Source organism: Eptesicus fuscus, chromosome 1 (assembly GCF_027574615.1).
Source record: "Eptesicus fuscus isolate TK198812 chromosome 1, DD_ASM_mEF_20220401, whole genome shotgun sequence".
Lineage (NCBI taxonomy): Eukaryota > Metazoa > Chordata > Mammalia > Chiroptera > Vespertilionidae > Eptesicus > Eptesicus fuscus.
Window position 1 is genome coordinate 123599633 of NC_072473.1, and position 18879 is coordinate 123618511.

Sequence of the window (18879 nt, forward strand, 5' to 3'; positions counted from 1 at the left end):
GCTATGGGCTTAGCAGGAGAGGCACATACTTCTGAACTCACAGGAGTCTCAGAGTCTTGAAGTCTGAAAATGAGGTAACATGCTTTTGTGGATGCAGCATCCGGGATTGTGTCTGAGGCCAGTCTGGGTGGTGGTGAGGTTGGGATCCTGGTCACACAGCTCTCCTCTTCAAGATGGCGTGGTTTCTGTGCCAGAGATGGCTGCCCAGAAGTGCTTGCAGCAGAAGGGGCTCCCAGTCCAGGAAAGCCCAGTTGGCCAGCCCCCTGAGACTCCTGTAGAATCTAACTGTCCCTCACTCACTCACACACGTTCATATACTCCCCTTTCCCTCCCCCACTCAATCACACTCTCTCCCTCACTGCTGTCCTGTTGGCCACCATCTTTGAAGCAGTTTTCCAGAATTCCTTTTAATTTCAGTTTTTATGTCCACTTAATACCTATTTTTCTGAGACACATTTTTTGAGTCTAAAGATGGGTTTTATATATGACAGGTATTATTATAATAAATTTATAATCTCATTTTTATTACAAGTTTTAAAACTGTTTCTACAGACTTTGTTGCCCAAATAAATCCTACATAATAAAAGGCTAATATGCAAATTGACCAAATGGCCCAACAACCGGTCTCTATGATGCACACTGACCACCAGGGGGCAGACGCTCAATGCAGCAGCTCCCACCTCCGCGGCAGCACTAAGGATATCTGACTGATGGCAGGGGGAGCGGGCCTAAGCCATCAGTTGGAAATCCCCTGAGGGCTCCTGGACTGTGAGAGACTGCAGGCTGGGCTGCGGGATCCTCCCCGCCAAGTGCACGAATTTCGTGCACCAGGCCTCTAGTATTAAATAATTTCTTGTTCCAAAATAATAATTAGTTAATATTCTGATTTGTAAATATATTCTATATATTTACATGTATTTGTAACTGACATCTGATAATGTCAAATTATATTTTTGTAGTAACGTGTTATAATTTTACAGTTATCTTTATTTATGTTTTATTCAAGTTTTGTTATATGCATGAAGAGATAATATTGCAGTGAAAGCTTGAGGAGGGGTGGGAGTGGGAAGGAGAAAAAGGAGACATCTATCCCTTTACCCAGTCATTCTCTTATTCACTCATTCTTCCTTTTCATCTAGCTGCTGATAAAATATACTGATATACATCCCTCACAATTAAAAAAATAAAATCTAGACATCCTAACAGGTTTGAAGTGTTATCTCATTGTAGTTTGATTTGCATTTATTTAACATCCAGTTAAGCTAAGCATCTTTTCATATACACTGAGTGGCCAGATTATTATGATCTCTGAATGCATAATAATCTGGCCACTCAGTGTGTGTGTGTGTGTGTGTGTGTGTGTGTGTGTGTTTATAAATATTAGAGGCCCTGTACATGAATTTGTGCATGGGGCATGGGTGGGATCTGGCCAGCCTGGCCAGGGAGAGGCGACATGGGCAGTTGGCCGGCCTGCCTGCTGGTCGAATTCCTGGTCGAGGGCACAATTTGCATATTAGCCTTTTATTATATAGGATATACATTGAGTGGCCAGATTATTATGCATTCAGAGATCATAATAACCTGGCCACTCAGTGTATATGTTGGCCATCTGAATGTCATCTTGAAAGAAGTGTCTGTTTAGGTCTTCTGACCATTTTAATATTGGACTGTTAATTTGTGTTGAATTTTATGAATTCTTTATATACTTTTCAATTTTAAACCTTCTTGGAGCTGTTGTTTGAAAATATCTTATTTTATTCAGTTTACTGTGTTTTTGTTTAGTTCAAAGTTTCCTTTCTTGTGCAAAAGTTTAATTTTATAGAGTCTTATTTATTTATTTTTGCCTTTACTTCCCTTGCCTTTGAGAGAAAATTAATATAATCTTCTCTAAGATTTTGGTTCATAAATTTGGTGCCTAGGTTTTTTTAATGGACCTTGAGAATATCATGCTAAACTAAATAAGCCATACAAAAAAAAGGAAATAGCTCTATGGTTTTATTTATATGTGGAATATAAAATTGAAGCAAAAAAACTAACCAAACAAAACTGATAGACAGAGACCACAGTGTGGTGGTGACCAAAGTGAAGATGGGTGGGAGTTATGAAAGGGTAAAGTAGGGTATACACACAAGGCACTATACAGGTTACATATCATAAGAATGTACAGCTGAAACCTAAATATACTTATTAACCAATGTTACCCCAATGCATTTAATTTAAAAAGACAAAAAGAAACCTTTCTATTTTTCAATAATCATAGTACAGACTGGACACTTGTGCACTTTACACAGATCCTCCAGTTGTTGCATCTTATATAATTATAGTACATACAATATCATTAATGTGAAATTTACACAGGCCAATCAGCTTATATAGGTGTATTCCATCCTATCAGCATGCAGATTCATGTAACAGCTACTGTAATCAAAACACAAAGTCATATTCCTAGAGAATTTTGGAAAATTTTATAATGTGTATCCTTTCTAAATGTTTAATTCTTTACAGTTTTTACTTTTGTTATAAGAAGCCATGTTATATTTTAAAAAGAATTCTGTAATAAGTTTCAGATACAAAATTATTTCCCACTAGATGTAACATTCCCCTTTCCCATATAATCTTACATATTATGTGACCTAATAAAATGGATGTTAATTTATTCATATCAATTTTCTCTAGATTTTAGATGTACGTATTTATAATTTTGTTTTTGAAAATATCCACAGAAAATCAACTTTACAAATTCTAATACAATCATGATTTAGAAATAAATACTTAATGTCTTTTTAAAACTTCACTATGCCCTACCTTTCCTTTTAGGATGGTCTTTTAGCTTAAAACAACCAAACTTACCTCTTTCCACAGGCCATTCTCTTATAGTGAGAGTGATATATAGTTGTAATGTTAATTGTGGAATAGAACTAAGAAAGGCCTGGATGACTGACATACAGTAGTATGCTTTGCACTGCAAGAAAGCACCATGGAGTGTGTGAACAATCTCCCTCTCTATAATCATCCTTCTTCTTCTGATGCTAATTTGAGATATTTTTTTAACTTGATCAAGCCTTCTCAATACTCTGTGGTAATGTATACTGTTCTGCAGACACCTGTTAGAATGAAGTAACACTCAAGATTAATATTTGTCAGTGATAGATGTGTTAAAAACATTAGAAATGCCATTATTAGATGAATGTCTAATTTTTAAAATTCTATTATTAAATATAATAAAAACTAAATTCATCATGTAATACAGTTTCCAATATTAACATTTATTTTAATTCTGTATCTATGATTTAATCTAAAATTAATATATAAATACATTCTTATAAAAAATCAAACAACCAGCTAAATTCCGCTTTATTAACATACAATTGAATTTTCCTCCACAAAATAAGTTACTATTTGTAGTTTGGGACATAATATTCCAATCTTATCCCAATGCATTTACTTTATGAACCTAAATCTTTGTATTCTTATCTTAAAACATATTTATGTTATTTTTCTAAAATAAAGGGGTGCTCATACTTTTTTTGATAATTTAAAAAATTTTTGACATTTTTTACATGTTTGTTCCAAAAAATGAATCTGTCATAGTTTTAATTGCTTTCAAGGACTCAATACAATGAGTGCACTATTTTTATTATTTTTCTATTGATGGGAGTTAGCTCATTTAGCATCCATTTTTACATGTGAACTTTAAAAACTCAATTAAAACAAAGTAGTTGTAGATTCAAGATGTTGCCAAAGTAGGTAAGTGTAATAGTCCCATTTCCTCAGGACCAAATTGGAATTAGATGTAAACTATAAACCCATCAACACAAATAACTCCTTAAATACTTGCTGAATACAAGTATTATAATGAGAAATTTCTCAAAGGAGGGGCTTTTTGTTGGGGAGCTTTGCATGAGTTGATGCCACCGTTTCCATATATACCTCCAGAATCTCAGCTATCACTCGTGAGGGCTGACCCTGCACCCAAATAAACCAATAAAAATCAAGACTCAGTTACAAAGGAAGGGCTTACTTAATTAACACAAAATATATTTTAGAAGCATTTAGTTCAGATGATCAGGGAGACTTTGCCACTAGGTTCCAGAATTTAAAAAGCTAAAAGAGTTCATTACCACTAAACAAGTATTACAGGAAATGTTAAAAGGCCTTCTTGAAGTAAAAGAAGGAGGAGGAAGAAAAGAAGAAAATATATTTATAAAATATAAAATGGCAATAAATATGCACCTCTGAATAATCACTCTGCTAAAATATTCAACAATATCTTAGCAAATTGGATCCAGCAATACATTAAAAAGATCATACACCATATCCAAGTGAGATTTATTTTAGGGATGCAAGGCTGGTACAGTATTCACAAGTTAATACACGTGATGAAGCACATTAACAAATTGAAAGACAGAAACGACATGATCATATCAATGCAGAAAAAGCATTTGACAAAATCCAACACCCATTTTTTAAAAAAATATATTTTTATTGATTTTTCACAGAGAGGAAGAGAGAGGGATAGAGAGTTAGAAAGATCGATGAGAGAGAAACATCGATCAGCTGCCTCCTGCACACCCCCCATTGGGGATGTGCCCACAACCAAGGTACATGCCCTTGACCGGAATCGAACCTGGGACCTTTCAGTCTGCAGGCCGACGCTCTATCCACTGAGCCAAACCGGTTTCGGCCCAACACCTATTTTTTATTAAAACTCTCAGGAAAGTGGAAATACAGCCAACATCATGCTCAGTAGGAAAAAATTAAGAACAGGAATAAGACCACAATGTCTGCTTTCACCCTTCTCATTCAATATAGTACTGGAAGTCCTAGCCACAGCCATCAGACAAGAAGCACAGATAAATGGCATTCAAATTGGAAGGAGGAAGTAAAACTATCACTTTTCTCAGATGACATGATATTGTACATTAAAAAGCCTAAAGACTCCACCAAAGAACTACTAGATTTAATAAAGGAACTCGGCAATGTAACAGGATACAAAACTAACACCCAGAAATTGATGGCATTTTATACACCAATAATGAATTCTCAGAAAGAGAAACTAAACAGTCCCATTTATCATAGCAACAAAAATTATGAAATACATAGGAATAAACTTAACCAAGGAGGTGAAAGACTAGTACTCAGAAAACTACTGGACATTGAAAAAAGAAATAGAGGAAGTTATAAAGAAGGGGAAGAATATATTGTGTTCATTGATGGATAGAATTTACATGAATTGCCCATACTACCCAGTCTGTAGATTCAAAGCAATCCCTATTAAATTACCAAGATTATATTTCACAGATCCAGAACAAACTCTCCAAAAATTTATATGGATCTAAAAATTGACCCTGAATAGCTGCAGCAATCCTGAGAAAGAAGAACAAAGTTGGAGGGATCATAATACCAGATATCAAGTTATACTACAAAGCCACTGTAATCAAAACAGCCTGGTATTGCCACAAGAACAGACATATAGATCAATGGAACAGAATAGAGACCCCATAAATCAACCCAACACATTATGCTCAATATATATATATATATATATATATATATATATATATATATATATATATATATATATGCCTAATATGCAAAATGTCCTCTGGGGAGTTTGACCAGGAGACCAGGAGTTCGATTGCTCACCAGGGGGTGGTGCAGAACAAAGTAATGCCCCTGCAGGAAGCCTGGGAAGGAAGGCCCTGGCCGGCAGCCAGAAGGCCCTGATTGGCCTTGATTGCTGGCCAGGCCCAGGGACCCTACCTGTGCACGAATTTCATGTACCAGGCCTCTAGTATTTGGTAAAGGAGGAAAGAGCATGCAATGGAGTCAAGATAGTCTCTTCAATGAGTGATGTTGGGGGAAATTGGACACATACATGTGAAAAAATGAAACTAGACCACCAACTTACACCGTACACAAGAATAAACTCAAACTGGATAAAAGACTTAAATGTCAGTCATGAAACCATAAAAATCTTAGATGAAACCATAGGCAGAAAAATCTCAGACATCTCTTGTAGCAATATGTTTGTGAATACATCTCCTAGGGCTGTGGTCTGCAAACTGCAGCTCGCGAGCCACATACGGCTCTTTGGCCCCTTGAGTGTGGCTCTTCCACAAAATACCATGGCCTGGGCGAGTCTATTTTGAAGAAGTGGCATTAGAAGAAGTTTAAGTTTAAAAAATTTGACTCTCAAAAGAAATTTCAATCATTGTACTGTTGATATTTGGCTCTGTTGACTAATGAGTTTGCCGACCACTGTCCTAGGGCAAAGGAAACTAAGGAGAAAATAAACAAATGGGACTGTTATGCCCAGAGTTCGGGATCCCCAATAATCAACCACAGAGAGCCTTTTCTCCGATGCAAAAGCAAAGAGTCTTTATTCAAACCCGGGTTTGGCTCCCAGCCTCTTTCTGGCGCAGCAGCGAGACAAGAGAGCGAACTCTGGGGAAACAATGGGTTATAAAGGGTTGGTTATTTGGGTGGACTTAGGGAAGTGACGTGGATTACAGAGATTGCCTTATTAGGTCAGGGTTTTTCAGCAGGGTCTTACAGGGCAAAGGTCAGGAAGTGACCAGTACATTCTGAGGCTGGAGCCATCCCCCATTGTTTCCTGACTAGTCAACAGTGATGTCCTGTGGTTATGCCTTATTAGGACCTAAGCTGCGTCTCTGGAGCTTCATTGGTCCACTCAGGCAGTGGTTGAGGAAGTTAGGACATTCCAGCCGCTCCTGTGGCCACTCCCAACAGGGGAGGAGGGGGGATCAGACTGACTAGCTCTGCAAGATGGAGGATAGCCAGTTCTGCTTTGTCCTTTCAGGGACTACCTCAAAATAAAAAGCTTCTGCACAGCAAAAGAAACCATCAACAAAATGAAAAGGGAGCCACTGTATGAAAGAACATAGTTGGCAGTGATATATCTGATAAATGATTAATATCCAAAATATAAAAGGAACTTATACAACATAACAAAAAGAAGACAAACAATCCAATTAAAAACTGGTCAAAGGACTTAAATAGACACTTCTCCAAAGTGGACATATAGATTGCCAAGAGACATAAAAAATGCTCAAATTCACTAATCATCAGAGAGAAACAAATTAAAATTACAATGAGCTATCACCTCACGTCTATCAGAATGGCTATCAACAACAAATCAATAAATGACAAGTGTTGGTAAGGATGTGGAGAAAAGGGAACCCTCATACACTGCTAGTGGAAATGCAGACTGGTGCAGAAATTATGGAAAACAGTATGGAGTTTCCTCAAAAAATTAAATATGGAACTTCCATTTGACCAAGTGTTCCCTCTTCTAGGAAAATATCCTAAGAAACCTGAAACACCAATCAGAAAGAATGTTTGCACCCCTAGATTCATGGCAGCATAATTTACAATAGCTAAGATCTGGAAACAGCCCAAGTGCCCTCTAGTAGATGAGTGGGTAAAAAAAGACTTTTAAACAAAGGCTATAAGATACAAAGTAGGATACTACATAATGATAAAGCATTCCAACAAGAAGATGTAACCCTTATATTTATTCACCTAATATAAGAGCACGTAAGTATATATATATATATAATAAAATCTTGATGCCAATAGAGGGTGAAATAAATAGTAATGCAATTATACAAAAATTTGCAACACCCCATTAACATCAATGGATAGCTCCTCCACAAAGAAAATGAAAAAGAAAACAGTGACCTTAAGTGACACACTAGATGAGATGACTTTATGGTGTACCATACCTGCAGGCTACCTAAAACAATCTATAAATTTAATGCAATTTCTATGAAAACATAAAAGGCATATTTCACAGAACGAGGAAAATATTCTAACAATTTATATGGAGGAAGAAAGTGGCGGCCGAATAGCAGATGTCATGCACCTCGTCTTGGGCCAGACTAGAAAAGCAACTAAATCAGAGAACGTCCTCTCAGATTCAACAAATTAAACACAGCTGAGGAGATAATTTACAAAACAGGAAGGGCAGAGGATGCCTGGAGAAAGGCAGGAACAGGGATCTGGGCTGGAGGGGCACACCCGGCCACAGGGTCAAGAGAGTGAGGAGAAAGGTGAAAGCTGCATGGCACCAAAGCCTTGTCTATTGGTGACAGGTAATACCCAACTGAGAAAAGGAAAAGCCACAGGGCTGCTGGCAGCTGGGGACTCTAGACCTGAGACCCCAGCTGAGGGGGGCTGCACCCCCAAAGGCAGCCTGAAAAGCAGCTCAAGCAGAGTGGTACTGGGGTGGGGTGGGGAGAAACCCACAGTTTTGTGGTTGTTTTGTCTTTGCTTTTATTCATTAAATACAGAACACTAGACTTTCACCCAAGGCTGCTGCACAGAAAAGGCACAGACTTGCGGTGCCTGAGGAGAAGGCTAGGGAGGGAGACAGGACAGGGAGATGTGCTCAGGGCTCCACCAACCTTCCAAACCTAAGTGGCCATTTCTCTCCTGAAGAGCCAACCCCTCCAGTAGCCTCAAGGGAGGTAATACAGCCTGCCACACCCTGCCTGCATTTTGAGCTATAGAAAGGAAACAAAGGCTCTGAATAGCCCCAAAGAGCCTTCAGTGACTGGCTTGGAAGAGGGGCCCGACTATTCTGGGAACCAGACTGATAAAAATCAGGTTGCCAGCCAACCCCCTTGGTCTCTATACAAGGAACCTCTGACCACCTAAAGACAGAGTAATATTTTGCACCAACGAGGAGGAGTAGGTCTAGATCAGGGTAAAAACATCCATCTAATTCCCAGTAAGAGAAACAGCACCCACCCCCCACCTAAAGCTCTGTCAGAAACAGTCTTGAGTGATTAATTTTGCACTCGGATGTCCAGTGTGACTGGACACAGTTAGCATTAGAATAAAGGAATCGAGAAAAAAGCAAGCGAGTGCAAAGGGTTAAGACTGACAGCTGGCAGCCAGGCAGGCAGATTGATCCCGCCTGCTTGCAGCCAAGGCCTGTGCAGACACACAAAAACAGAGGGCTGATGGATTGCTTGGAGCTTCAACAGGGTGCTAAACACCAAAACTGTGCCTAACAGTGGTCAACAACTACCTACCTGGCAGGAAGCCCAGAATTGGCAGATAGAACAGAAGAGTGGGACATTAAAATGTGGCTGAAGCAAACAACACTTCACTGTTTTATTTTCAAATTAAAAAACATTTTTGAATTAATCTCCTTTATTTTATTTCTTGTTTTTACCTTTTTCTTCCTTGCTTCTCCCTGTTTCATCCTGTTTTTTTTCTCCTTTCCCCATTTTAGTTTTTCTCTTTTTTTTTACCCCTTTTTAAAAATTGATCTTCTTTATCTGCTTTACTGATGTGTAACTATAATTGTAGTCACTGTTGACTTATTCATATATCCAATTTCCTCTTCCCTGCTACTCCATGCCCCTTCTCTTTCTTCGCTACTCATATTTAAAAAATATATTTTTTCTTTTGTTCCTCTCCTCTCTTGCTCTTTTCTTCCCTGAATTATTAAATTAGTTTCATTTTCTAAATTCAGACCTATCTGCTCTTCCCTCTATTCTCCTTTTAAAAATAAATAAATAAATATTTTTAAATTTTTTCTTCTTATTCACTCATTTTCATTCTCTCTTTTCTATACTAAACCATGGTCATTCTCCTATTTATCAAATTCCTTAACATTATTTTCTGTTTTTCTGTATTTAAACTCTGCATCTACAGATTCTGTTCCCATTTTTCTGGGTGCTTTTTTGTTTGTGTTTTTTGGTTTATTTGTTTTGTTGTTTCCTTCCAATATTCTTTTTTTTCTTTTCTTCCTATCACTTTTGTTCTCCTTTTTCTCTCCTAATTTTCTGTCTGTTGGTTACTTTCATTGGGGTTACAGGTATTTTGTGTACATTCATGTCCTGTCCCATTTGTGTAATGTCTTGTCATGTTGTAATTTGTGCTGTTCTGTCAGCACCTCCACAATGGTTGCCATGATGCCGTACAGAGCAAGCCATATAACCAGACACCCAGAGAGGAGATTCCATTTATGAACAGGACAATAATATTCAAGACACAGATACATCAAGAGAAACCAAATATATCAAGTAGAGATCATCTCTAGTATACCCAGCCCAGAAGACCCAAAAGGCTACACATTGGGTCCCACAAAACATATACTACATAAGACAAATTAAAAAAATTGGGGTGACATAGCAGTTTGACCTAATACATAAAAACAATCACAAAGGAGCAGCAAAAATGGGGAGACAAAGAAACAATACCCATATGAAAGAAAAGGAGGAATAACCAGGAGAGGCAAGCAATCTGTCAAATAACAAAATCAGAATAAAAGTTATAAGGATGCTCAAATGGCTGGATAAGAAATTTACCAACACATGTAAGAATCAAAAGGAAATCAAGAATGACATAGCTGCAATAAAGAACACAATGGAAGACTAGAAGAAGCTGAGGACTGAATCAGCGTGGTAGAAGACAAGATGTGTGTGTGGGGGAGCAAAGCAGCAACTGGGAAAATATTTAAAAGCTTGAGAAGATTATGAGGGAGCTTTGGGACAAAGTGAAACATAACATCTGCATAATAGGAGAGTCAGAAGGAGAGGAAGCTGAGCAAAGAACAGAAAACCTGTCTGAATTAATAATAAGAGAAAACTTCCCTGATGTTAGAAAGAAAAAAATCACACTAGTCCAAGACGCACCCAGAGTCCCAAACAACTTGAACCCAAAAAGACCAACACCAAGATACATCCTAATTAAATTGGCAAAGGTCAACAACGAAGTAAGAATCTTAAAGGCTGTCAGGAAAAGACAGAAAGTTACCTACAAGGGATCTCCCATTAGACTATCAAATTATTTCTCAACCAAAACATATCAGGCTTGAAGGGAATGGAATGAAGTATACAAAATGATGAAAAGCAAGGGACTGAATCTAAAAATACTCTATCCAGCAAGGCTATCATTCAAAATTGAAGGTGAAATCCAAATCTTTGAAGAAGAAAAAAAGGGTAAGGGAGTTTATTACCACCAAGCCAGCAATGCAAGAAATGCTAAAAGGACTGCTGAAAGAAAAAGAAAGAAAGAAAGAAAGAAAGAAAGAAAGAAAGAAAGAAAGAAAGAAAGAAAGAAAGAAAGAAAGAAAGAAAGAAAGAAAGAAAGAAAGAAAGAAAGAAAGAAAGAAAGAGAGAGAGGAAGGGAGGGACGGAGGGAGGGAGGGAGGAAGGAAGGAAGGAGAGAGAGGGAGGAAGGAAGGAGAGAGAGGGAGGGAGGGAAGAAGAAACACAGGCATAAAGAATAAAAATTGCAAGAAACAAATAACTATGAATAATAACCTTAAACGTAAATGGATTAAATACTCCAATCAAAAGACATAGGGTAGCTTAATGGATAAGAAAACATGACCCATATATATTCTGACTACAAGAGACACACTTCAGAACAAGGGACTCACACAGACTGAAAGTGAAGGGATGGAAAAAATTTTCAGGCAAATACAAATTTAAAAAAAAGCTGGAGTAGCAATACATATGTCTGACAAAATAGACCTCAAAGTGAAGGCCATAATGAGAGATAAGGCCACTTCATAATACTAAAAGGGTAGTTTCAACAAGAGGATATAACTCTGATAAACATATATGCACCCAATACAGGAGCACCCAAATACATAAAACATTTTCTGGATGATATCAAGCAATACAATCATAGTAGGGGACTTTAATACCCCATTGACACCACAGGTAAATCCTCTAGACAAAAAGTAAACAAAGAAATAGCAACCCTAAATGCCCCACTAGATCAGATGGAATTAATTGACATCTTCAGAACATTTCATCCAAAAGTTACAGAATATACATTCTTTTCAAGTGCACATGTGAAATTTTCAAAGAGAGACCACATATTAGGACATAGGCAAAGTCTCTGCAAATTCAGGAATATTTAAATCATATCAAGCATCTTCTCAGACCACAATGGCATAAAATTAGAAATCAACTACAATAAAAATAATCAAACAATAAAAAAAAAACAATCAAACATATGGAGGCTAAATAGCATGCTATTAAATAACAAATGGGTTACCCAAGTGATCAAATAAGAAATGAAAAACATCCTGGAAACAAATGACAATGAAAACACAACAATTCAAGATCTATGGGACACAATGAAAGCAGTCCTGAGAGGGAAGTTTTTAGCTCTACAGGCCTACCTCAAAAAAACAAGAAAAAATGGTAGTAAATCATCCAACTCTACAACTTAAAGAATTAGAAAGAGAGCAACAAGAAAAGCCCAGAGTGAGCAGAAGGAAGGAGATAATAAAGATTCAGAGTGGAAATAAATGACAGAGACCAAAAAAATAAAATAAAATAAACAAACAAACATTTTATAAAATCCAACACCCTTTCTTGATAAAAATATCAGCAAAGTGGGAATAGAGGGATCATACCTCAACATAATAAAAGCCGTATATAACAAACATATAGCAGCATCATATTCAACAGGCAAATATTAAAATCATTTCCCCTAAGAACAAGAACAAGAAAGGGGCCCAATTCACCACTCTTCTTCATAAGAGTATTGTAAGTGGTAACCATAGTGATCAGAAAAGAAGAAATAAAAGGCATCCTAAATGGAAAAGAAGTAAAACTATCATTATTCCCAGATGATATGATATTATAGAACTAGAGGCCCGGTGCACGAAATTCGTGAATGGAGGAGGGTTATACCTCAGCTCAGCCTGTACCCTCTCCAATATGGGACCCCTTGAGGGCAGTCGGACATCCCTCTCACAATCCAGGACTGCTGACTCCCAACTGCTTACCTGCCTGCCTTCCTGATTGCCCCTAACCGCTTCTGCCTGCCAGCCTGATCACCCCCTAACCACTCTGCTGCCAGCCTATTTGCCCCCAACTTCCCTCCTCTGCCGGCCTGGTCACCCCTAACTGCCCTCTCCTGCAGGGTTGATCACCTCCAACTGCCCTCCCTTGCAGGCCGGGTGCCTCCCAACTGCCCTCCCCTGCTGGACATCTTGTGGTGGCCATCTTGTGTCCACATGGGGGCAGGATCTTTGACCACATGGGGGCAGCTATATTGTGTGTTGCAGTGATGATCAATCTGCATATTACTCTTTTATTAGATAGGATAGAGGCCTGGTACAGGGGTGGGGGCCAGCTGTTGCCCTGAAGGGCGTCCTGGATCAGGTGGGGGTTCCCTTGGGGTGTCAGGCGGCCTGAGCGAGGGGCCTGTGGTGGTTTGCAGGCTGGCCATGCCCCCTGGCAACCCAAGTGGAGGCCCTGGTATCTGGAATTTATTTTCCTTCTACAATTGAAACTTTGTAGCCTGGAGTGGAGCCAAGCCTAGGGCTCCCTCCAAGGCCGGCAGCCATTTGTGTTGGGGTTATAATTGAAACTTTGTTGCCTTAAGCGGGTGGGCCCAGCCAGGGTGTGTGGAAAGCTTTGCTTCCCCTGTTGCCGGCGGCAACCCTGGCCTGCTCTCTCAAGCTCCATTCTGCCACCATTTGTTTGAATTTGTTTACCTTCTATAATTGAAACTTTGTAGCTTGAGAGGAGGCTTAGGCCTGGCAAGGGCAGGCGGAAAGTTTGGCTTCCTCTGTTACCTAGGAAATCTTGCTCTCTGTGGCTGTAGCCATCTTGGTTTGGGTTAATTTGCATACTCGCTCTGATTGGATGGTAGGCGTGGCTTGTGGGCATGGCTTGTGGGTGTGTCGGAGGTATGGTCAATTTGCATATTTGTCTATTATTTGATAGGATACCCTAAAGACACCATTAAAAAAACCACACTAGATTTAATAAATGACTTCGGCAATGTAGCAGGATACACAATTAATACCCAGAAATCTATGGCTGTTTTAATACACCAACAATAAACTCACTGAAAGAGAAACTAAAAAAATAAAATACCATTTACCAAAAAATTAAGATACCAAGGAATAAACTTAACAAGAAGATAAAAGACCTGTACTTGGAAAACTACAGGATGTTGACAAAAGAGATAGAGGAAGGCATAAACAAGTGGAAGAATATACTGTATTAATGGATTGGTAGAATCAACATCATTAAAATGACCATACTACCCATAGTAATCTATAGATTCAACGCAATCCCCATTAAAATACCAATGACATATTTCATAGCCGTAGGAAAATCTCTCCAAAAAATTAATTTGGAATTTTAAAAAGACCCCAAATAGCCACAGCAATCCTGAGAAAGAAGAACAAAGTTGGAGGGATCACAATACCAGATGTAAATCTATATTAAAAAGCCACTCTTCTTAAAACTGCCTAGTACTGGCACCAGAACAGATATATAGACCAATGAAACACAACAGAGAACTCAGAAATCAACCCAAGCCATTATGTGCAATTAATATTTGACCAAGGAGGCAAAAGCAGTCTCTTCAATAAATGGTGTTGGGAAAATTGGATAGATACATGCAAAACAATGAAACTAGATCACCAACTTACACCATACATACACAAAACACCCCTCAAATTGAATAAAAAACTTAACCAAAAGATGGGAAACCATAAAAATCTTAGAAGAATCCATAGATAGCAAAATATCAAACATGTCTCATAGCAGTATCTTTACCAATACAGCTCCTAGGACAATGAAAACTAAGGAGAAAATAAACCAAAGGAACTACATCAAAATAAAAATCTTCTTCATAGCAGAATAAATGATCAACAACAACAAAAAACAAAACAAAAACAAAACCAAGAGAGCCTATTGCAGGGAGAATGTTACATCTGATAAGGTTTTAATCTCCAAAATTTATAGGGAACTCATATAACTTAACAAAAAAAAGACAAAAAAATCCAATTAAAAAATAGACAAAGGACCTAAATAGACATTTCTATATAATAGATTAAATACTCCAATCAAAAGACACAGAGTAGCTTAATGGATAACAAAACATGATTTAATCCGATGGTCTTAGGCTCTACAGCAGCGGTTCGTGGGTTGAGAACCACTAGCAGGGTCGCCTAAGACCATCGGTAAAACACAGATATTTACATTACGCTTCATTAACAGTGGCAAAATTACAGTTATGAAGTAGCAACGAAAATAATTTTATGCTTGGGGGTCACCACAACATGAGGAACTGTATTAAAGGGTCACGGCATTAGAAAGGTTGAGAACCATTGCCTTAAAGGGAAGGCAGGGGTGGGTGGAGAGGGGGAAGAGATCAACCAAAGTACTCATATGTGTATATGCACAACCCAAGTACACAGACAGTGGGTGGTGAAGGCTTGGGGGTAAAGGGGGCAGGAGAGGGCAATGAGGGGAACAAAGGGACATATGTAATACTTTCAACAATAAAGATTTATTAAAAACAAAAGAGATGAACCAAAGGACTTGTATACATGCACATACACATAACCATGGACACAGACCGTAGGGGGGTGAGGGCCTGTGCTGAGGGGGCAAGAATGGGCGGGGAGAGGTCAATGGGGGGTGGATAAGAGACATATGTAATACTTTCAACAATAAAGAATTAAAAATAAAATTTAAAAAATTATGTAGAATCTAAAAAGATGCCAAATAGCTCTTCATCTTGAGAAAGAAAAACCAAGTTGGAGGGATCACGATACCAGATATACTACAAAGCCACTGTAATCAAAACAGCCTTGTACTGGAATAAGAACAGGCATATAGATCAATGGGACAGAACAGAGAGCCAAGAAGTTAATCCATGTCTCTAAAATCAATGAATATTTGACAAAAGAGGTAAGAGCATACAAAGGAGGAAAAACATACTCTTCAATTAAGTTTTGTTGGGGAAATTAGAGACGTGTGAAAAAAGTGAAACTAGTTCACCAACTTACACCATACACAAGAATAAACAAAAAATTGATAAAAGGCAAATATAAGTTGTGAAACCATAAAAATCCTAGAAGAAAGCACAGGCAGTGAAATCTCAGACATCTTTCATAGAAATATTTTTGCCAATATGTCTCTGAGGGCAAAGGAACCCCAAGAGGAGATAAACAAATGGGACTACAAAAAGTAGAAAAGCTTCTGCACAGCAAAAGAAACCACCAACAAAATTAAAATAGAACCATTGTATAGAAGAATACATACAACAATGATACATCCAATAAGGGGTTAATTTCAAAATTTTACTGACTTATTTGGATGAAGCCTACAACTTGGGCATGTGTCTAACAGGAAATCAAACCGTGACCTCCTGGCTCATAGGAGCCATGCTGTCCAGGCACCATAGAATGTTTTGATTACAGTGGCTTTATAGTATAATGTGAGACCAGATATTGTGATACCTCCAACTTTGATCTTCTTTCTCAAGAATACTGAAGCTATTTGGTATCCTTTTTGGTTCTGTATAAATTTTTGGAATATTTGTTGAAGATTTGTGAAGTATGTCATTGGTATTTTAATAGGAATTATGTTAAATATATAAATTGCTTTGGGTACTTACTATAGACATTTTAATGATGTCAATTCTTCCAATCCATCAACATGGTATATTCTATCACCTATTTGTATCTTCTTCAATTTCTTTCTTTAGTGTTCTATAATATTCAGAGTACTGCTCTTTTACCATTTTGTTTAAATTTATTCCTTGGTATCTTGTTTTTTTGTTGTAATAGTAAATGGGATTATTTTGTTAGTTTCTTTTTCTGATAGTTCTTTATCGGTGTATTAAAATGCCACTATTTCTTTTAATATTAATTTTGTTTCCTGCGGCTTTTTCAAATTCATTTATCAGTTCTAGTAGTTTTTTTGGTGGAGTCTGTCAGGTTTTATATGTACAATCTCATATCTTCTATGAACAATAGCAGTATTAATTGTTTCTATTTTGGATGCCTTTTATTATATCTTCTTGCATTATTGTTGTGGCTAGGACATCCTGTATTATGTTGAATAAAAGTGGTGAAAGTGGACATCCCTGTCTTGTTCATCATATTACAGGACATATTTTAGTATTGCTCATTGAGGATTATGTTGGCTGTGGATTTGTCATACATGGTCTTATGTTGAGATATAATAACTTTATTGTTACTCTACTGAGAGTTTTTATCATAAACTAGAGGCCTGGTGCACGAAATGTGCGCATTTGGGGGTCCCTCAGCCTGGCCTGCACCCTCTCGCAGTTCAGGAGCCCTCAGGGGATGTCCAACTGCCTGCAGTTAGACATCCTTAGTTCAACCACGGAGGCTCCCACCACTGCCACTGCGCTCGCCAGCTGTAAGCCCGGCTTCTGGCTTAGCAGTGCTCCCCCTGTGGGAGTGCACTGACCACCGGGGGCAGCTCCTGCATTGAGTGTCTGCCCCCTGGTGGTCAGTGCACATCATAGTGACCGGTCATTCTGCCATCCAGTCAATTTGCATATTAACGTTTTATTATATACAATGGGTGCTGGATTTTTAAAAAAGGTTTTCTTTTTCCATCTATTGATATAATCATGGAAATATTATCTTTCATTTTGTTAATATGATGTGTCTCACTTAATGACTTCCAAATATTATACCAACCTTGCAAATTCAAAACAAATGCTTCTTGATCATAGTGGATAATCTTTTCAATGTATTGATGAATCTATTTTGTTAATACTCATTAAGGAGTTTCACATCTATGTTCATAAGAGATATTGGCCTTTAAATTTATTTTTTTTAATGTTTCTTTATGGTTTGGGGATTAGGATATGCTGCCCTGATAAAATAAAGCTTGGAAGTCTTCCCTCTACTTCAATTTTTTGGAATAGTTTGAGAAGATTAGGTGCTAGTTCTTCTTTTAATGTTTGATACAATTCTCCTATGAAGCCATCTGGTCCAGGACTCTGTTTGCTGGGAGTTTTATGCTTACTGCTTCAGTATCATTAGTTGAAATTGGTCTATCAATATCTCATTTACCCCAATTCAGTTTAAACTATATTCCCAGAAATTTATCCATTTTTACCAGGTTGTTGGCATATAGTATTTTCTTGCAATTTGTTGTATTTCTGTGATGTCACTTGTTATTTCTCTTTCATTTCTGATTTTATTTAGAAACAACATTCATTTATGATTAAAATCCTCAACAAAGTGTACATAAAATACCTCAAAATATTAAAATTTAAATATGACAAATCCTCAACCAATATCAGAGTCAATGTTGAAAAATGGAAGGCTTTTTCTTTAAAATTAGGAAATAAACAAAAATTCCCACTTTAATGACTTTTATTCAACATATTTCTGGAAGTCCTAGCAACAGAAAACAGGCAAAATAAATACATAAAGTTCATCTAAATTGGAACTGAAGAAGTAAAAGTGTTACTTTTTGCAGGTTAAATTATTCTGCATATAGAAGACAAAAAAAGACTCCACCAAAAATAATTATGAGCAATAAACAAACACGGTGAGGTTAAAAATATTAAATGAGTATACAAATACACACTGCCATTCCATAAACAAAATAAGCTTCAGAAATGGAAATAAAATAATTCTTTTTGCCATTGTAACAAAAATATTAAATATTTAGGAATATACTTTAAAAAGAGTCTAAAGAACCTGTATATCAAAAACTGCAAAGCATTCTTAAATAATATTGAAAAGTACAAAAGAAATAGATATATATTCCATGTTCATGAACTGAAAGGGTCAAGATAGTTTAAATGGCCATAAAACCAAAAGCGATATATCGGTTTAATGCGATCCCCATCATAATTTTAATGTCATTTTTAAAAAATGTAGAACCAATATAATCATCAAAATTTTATTGAACCACAAAAATACCTGAATAGACATAGCAATGTAGAGACAAAAGACTAAAACCTGAAGTGTCACAGTAAATGACTTCAAATAAAACTACAGAGCTATGATAATAAAAGTGGCATGATATTGGCTGATAAACAAACACACAAACAAATGGAAGAGAATTGAGAGCCCAGAAA

The 18879-nt window shown here is 37.3% G+C and overlaps 1 protein-coding gene across 1 annotated transcript in view; it reads right to left on the reverse strand.

The window, feature by feature from the left end:
- Window positions 1-18879, reverse strand: part of XKR3 (XK related 3) — a 49987-nt gene that overhangs the window by 8909 nt on the left and 22199 nt on the right. The window contains exon 3 of the mRNA XM_008161317.3: window positions 2851-3104. Coding sequence (XP_008159539.2) covers window positions 2851-3104 — 254 coding nt within the window. The remainder of the gene's footprint in view (window positions 1-2850; window positions 3105-18879) is intronic.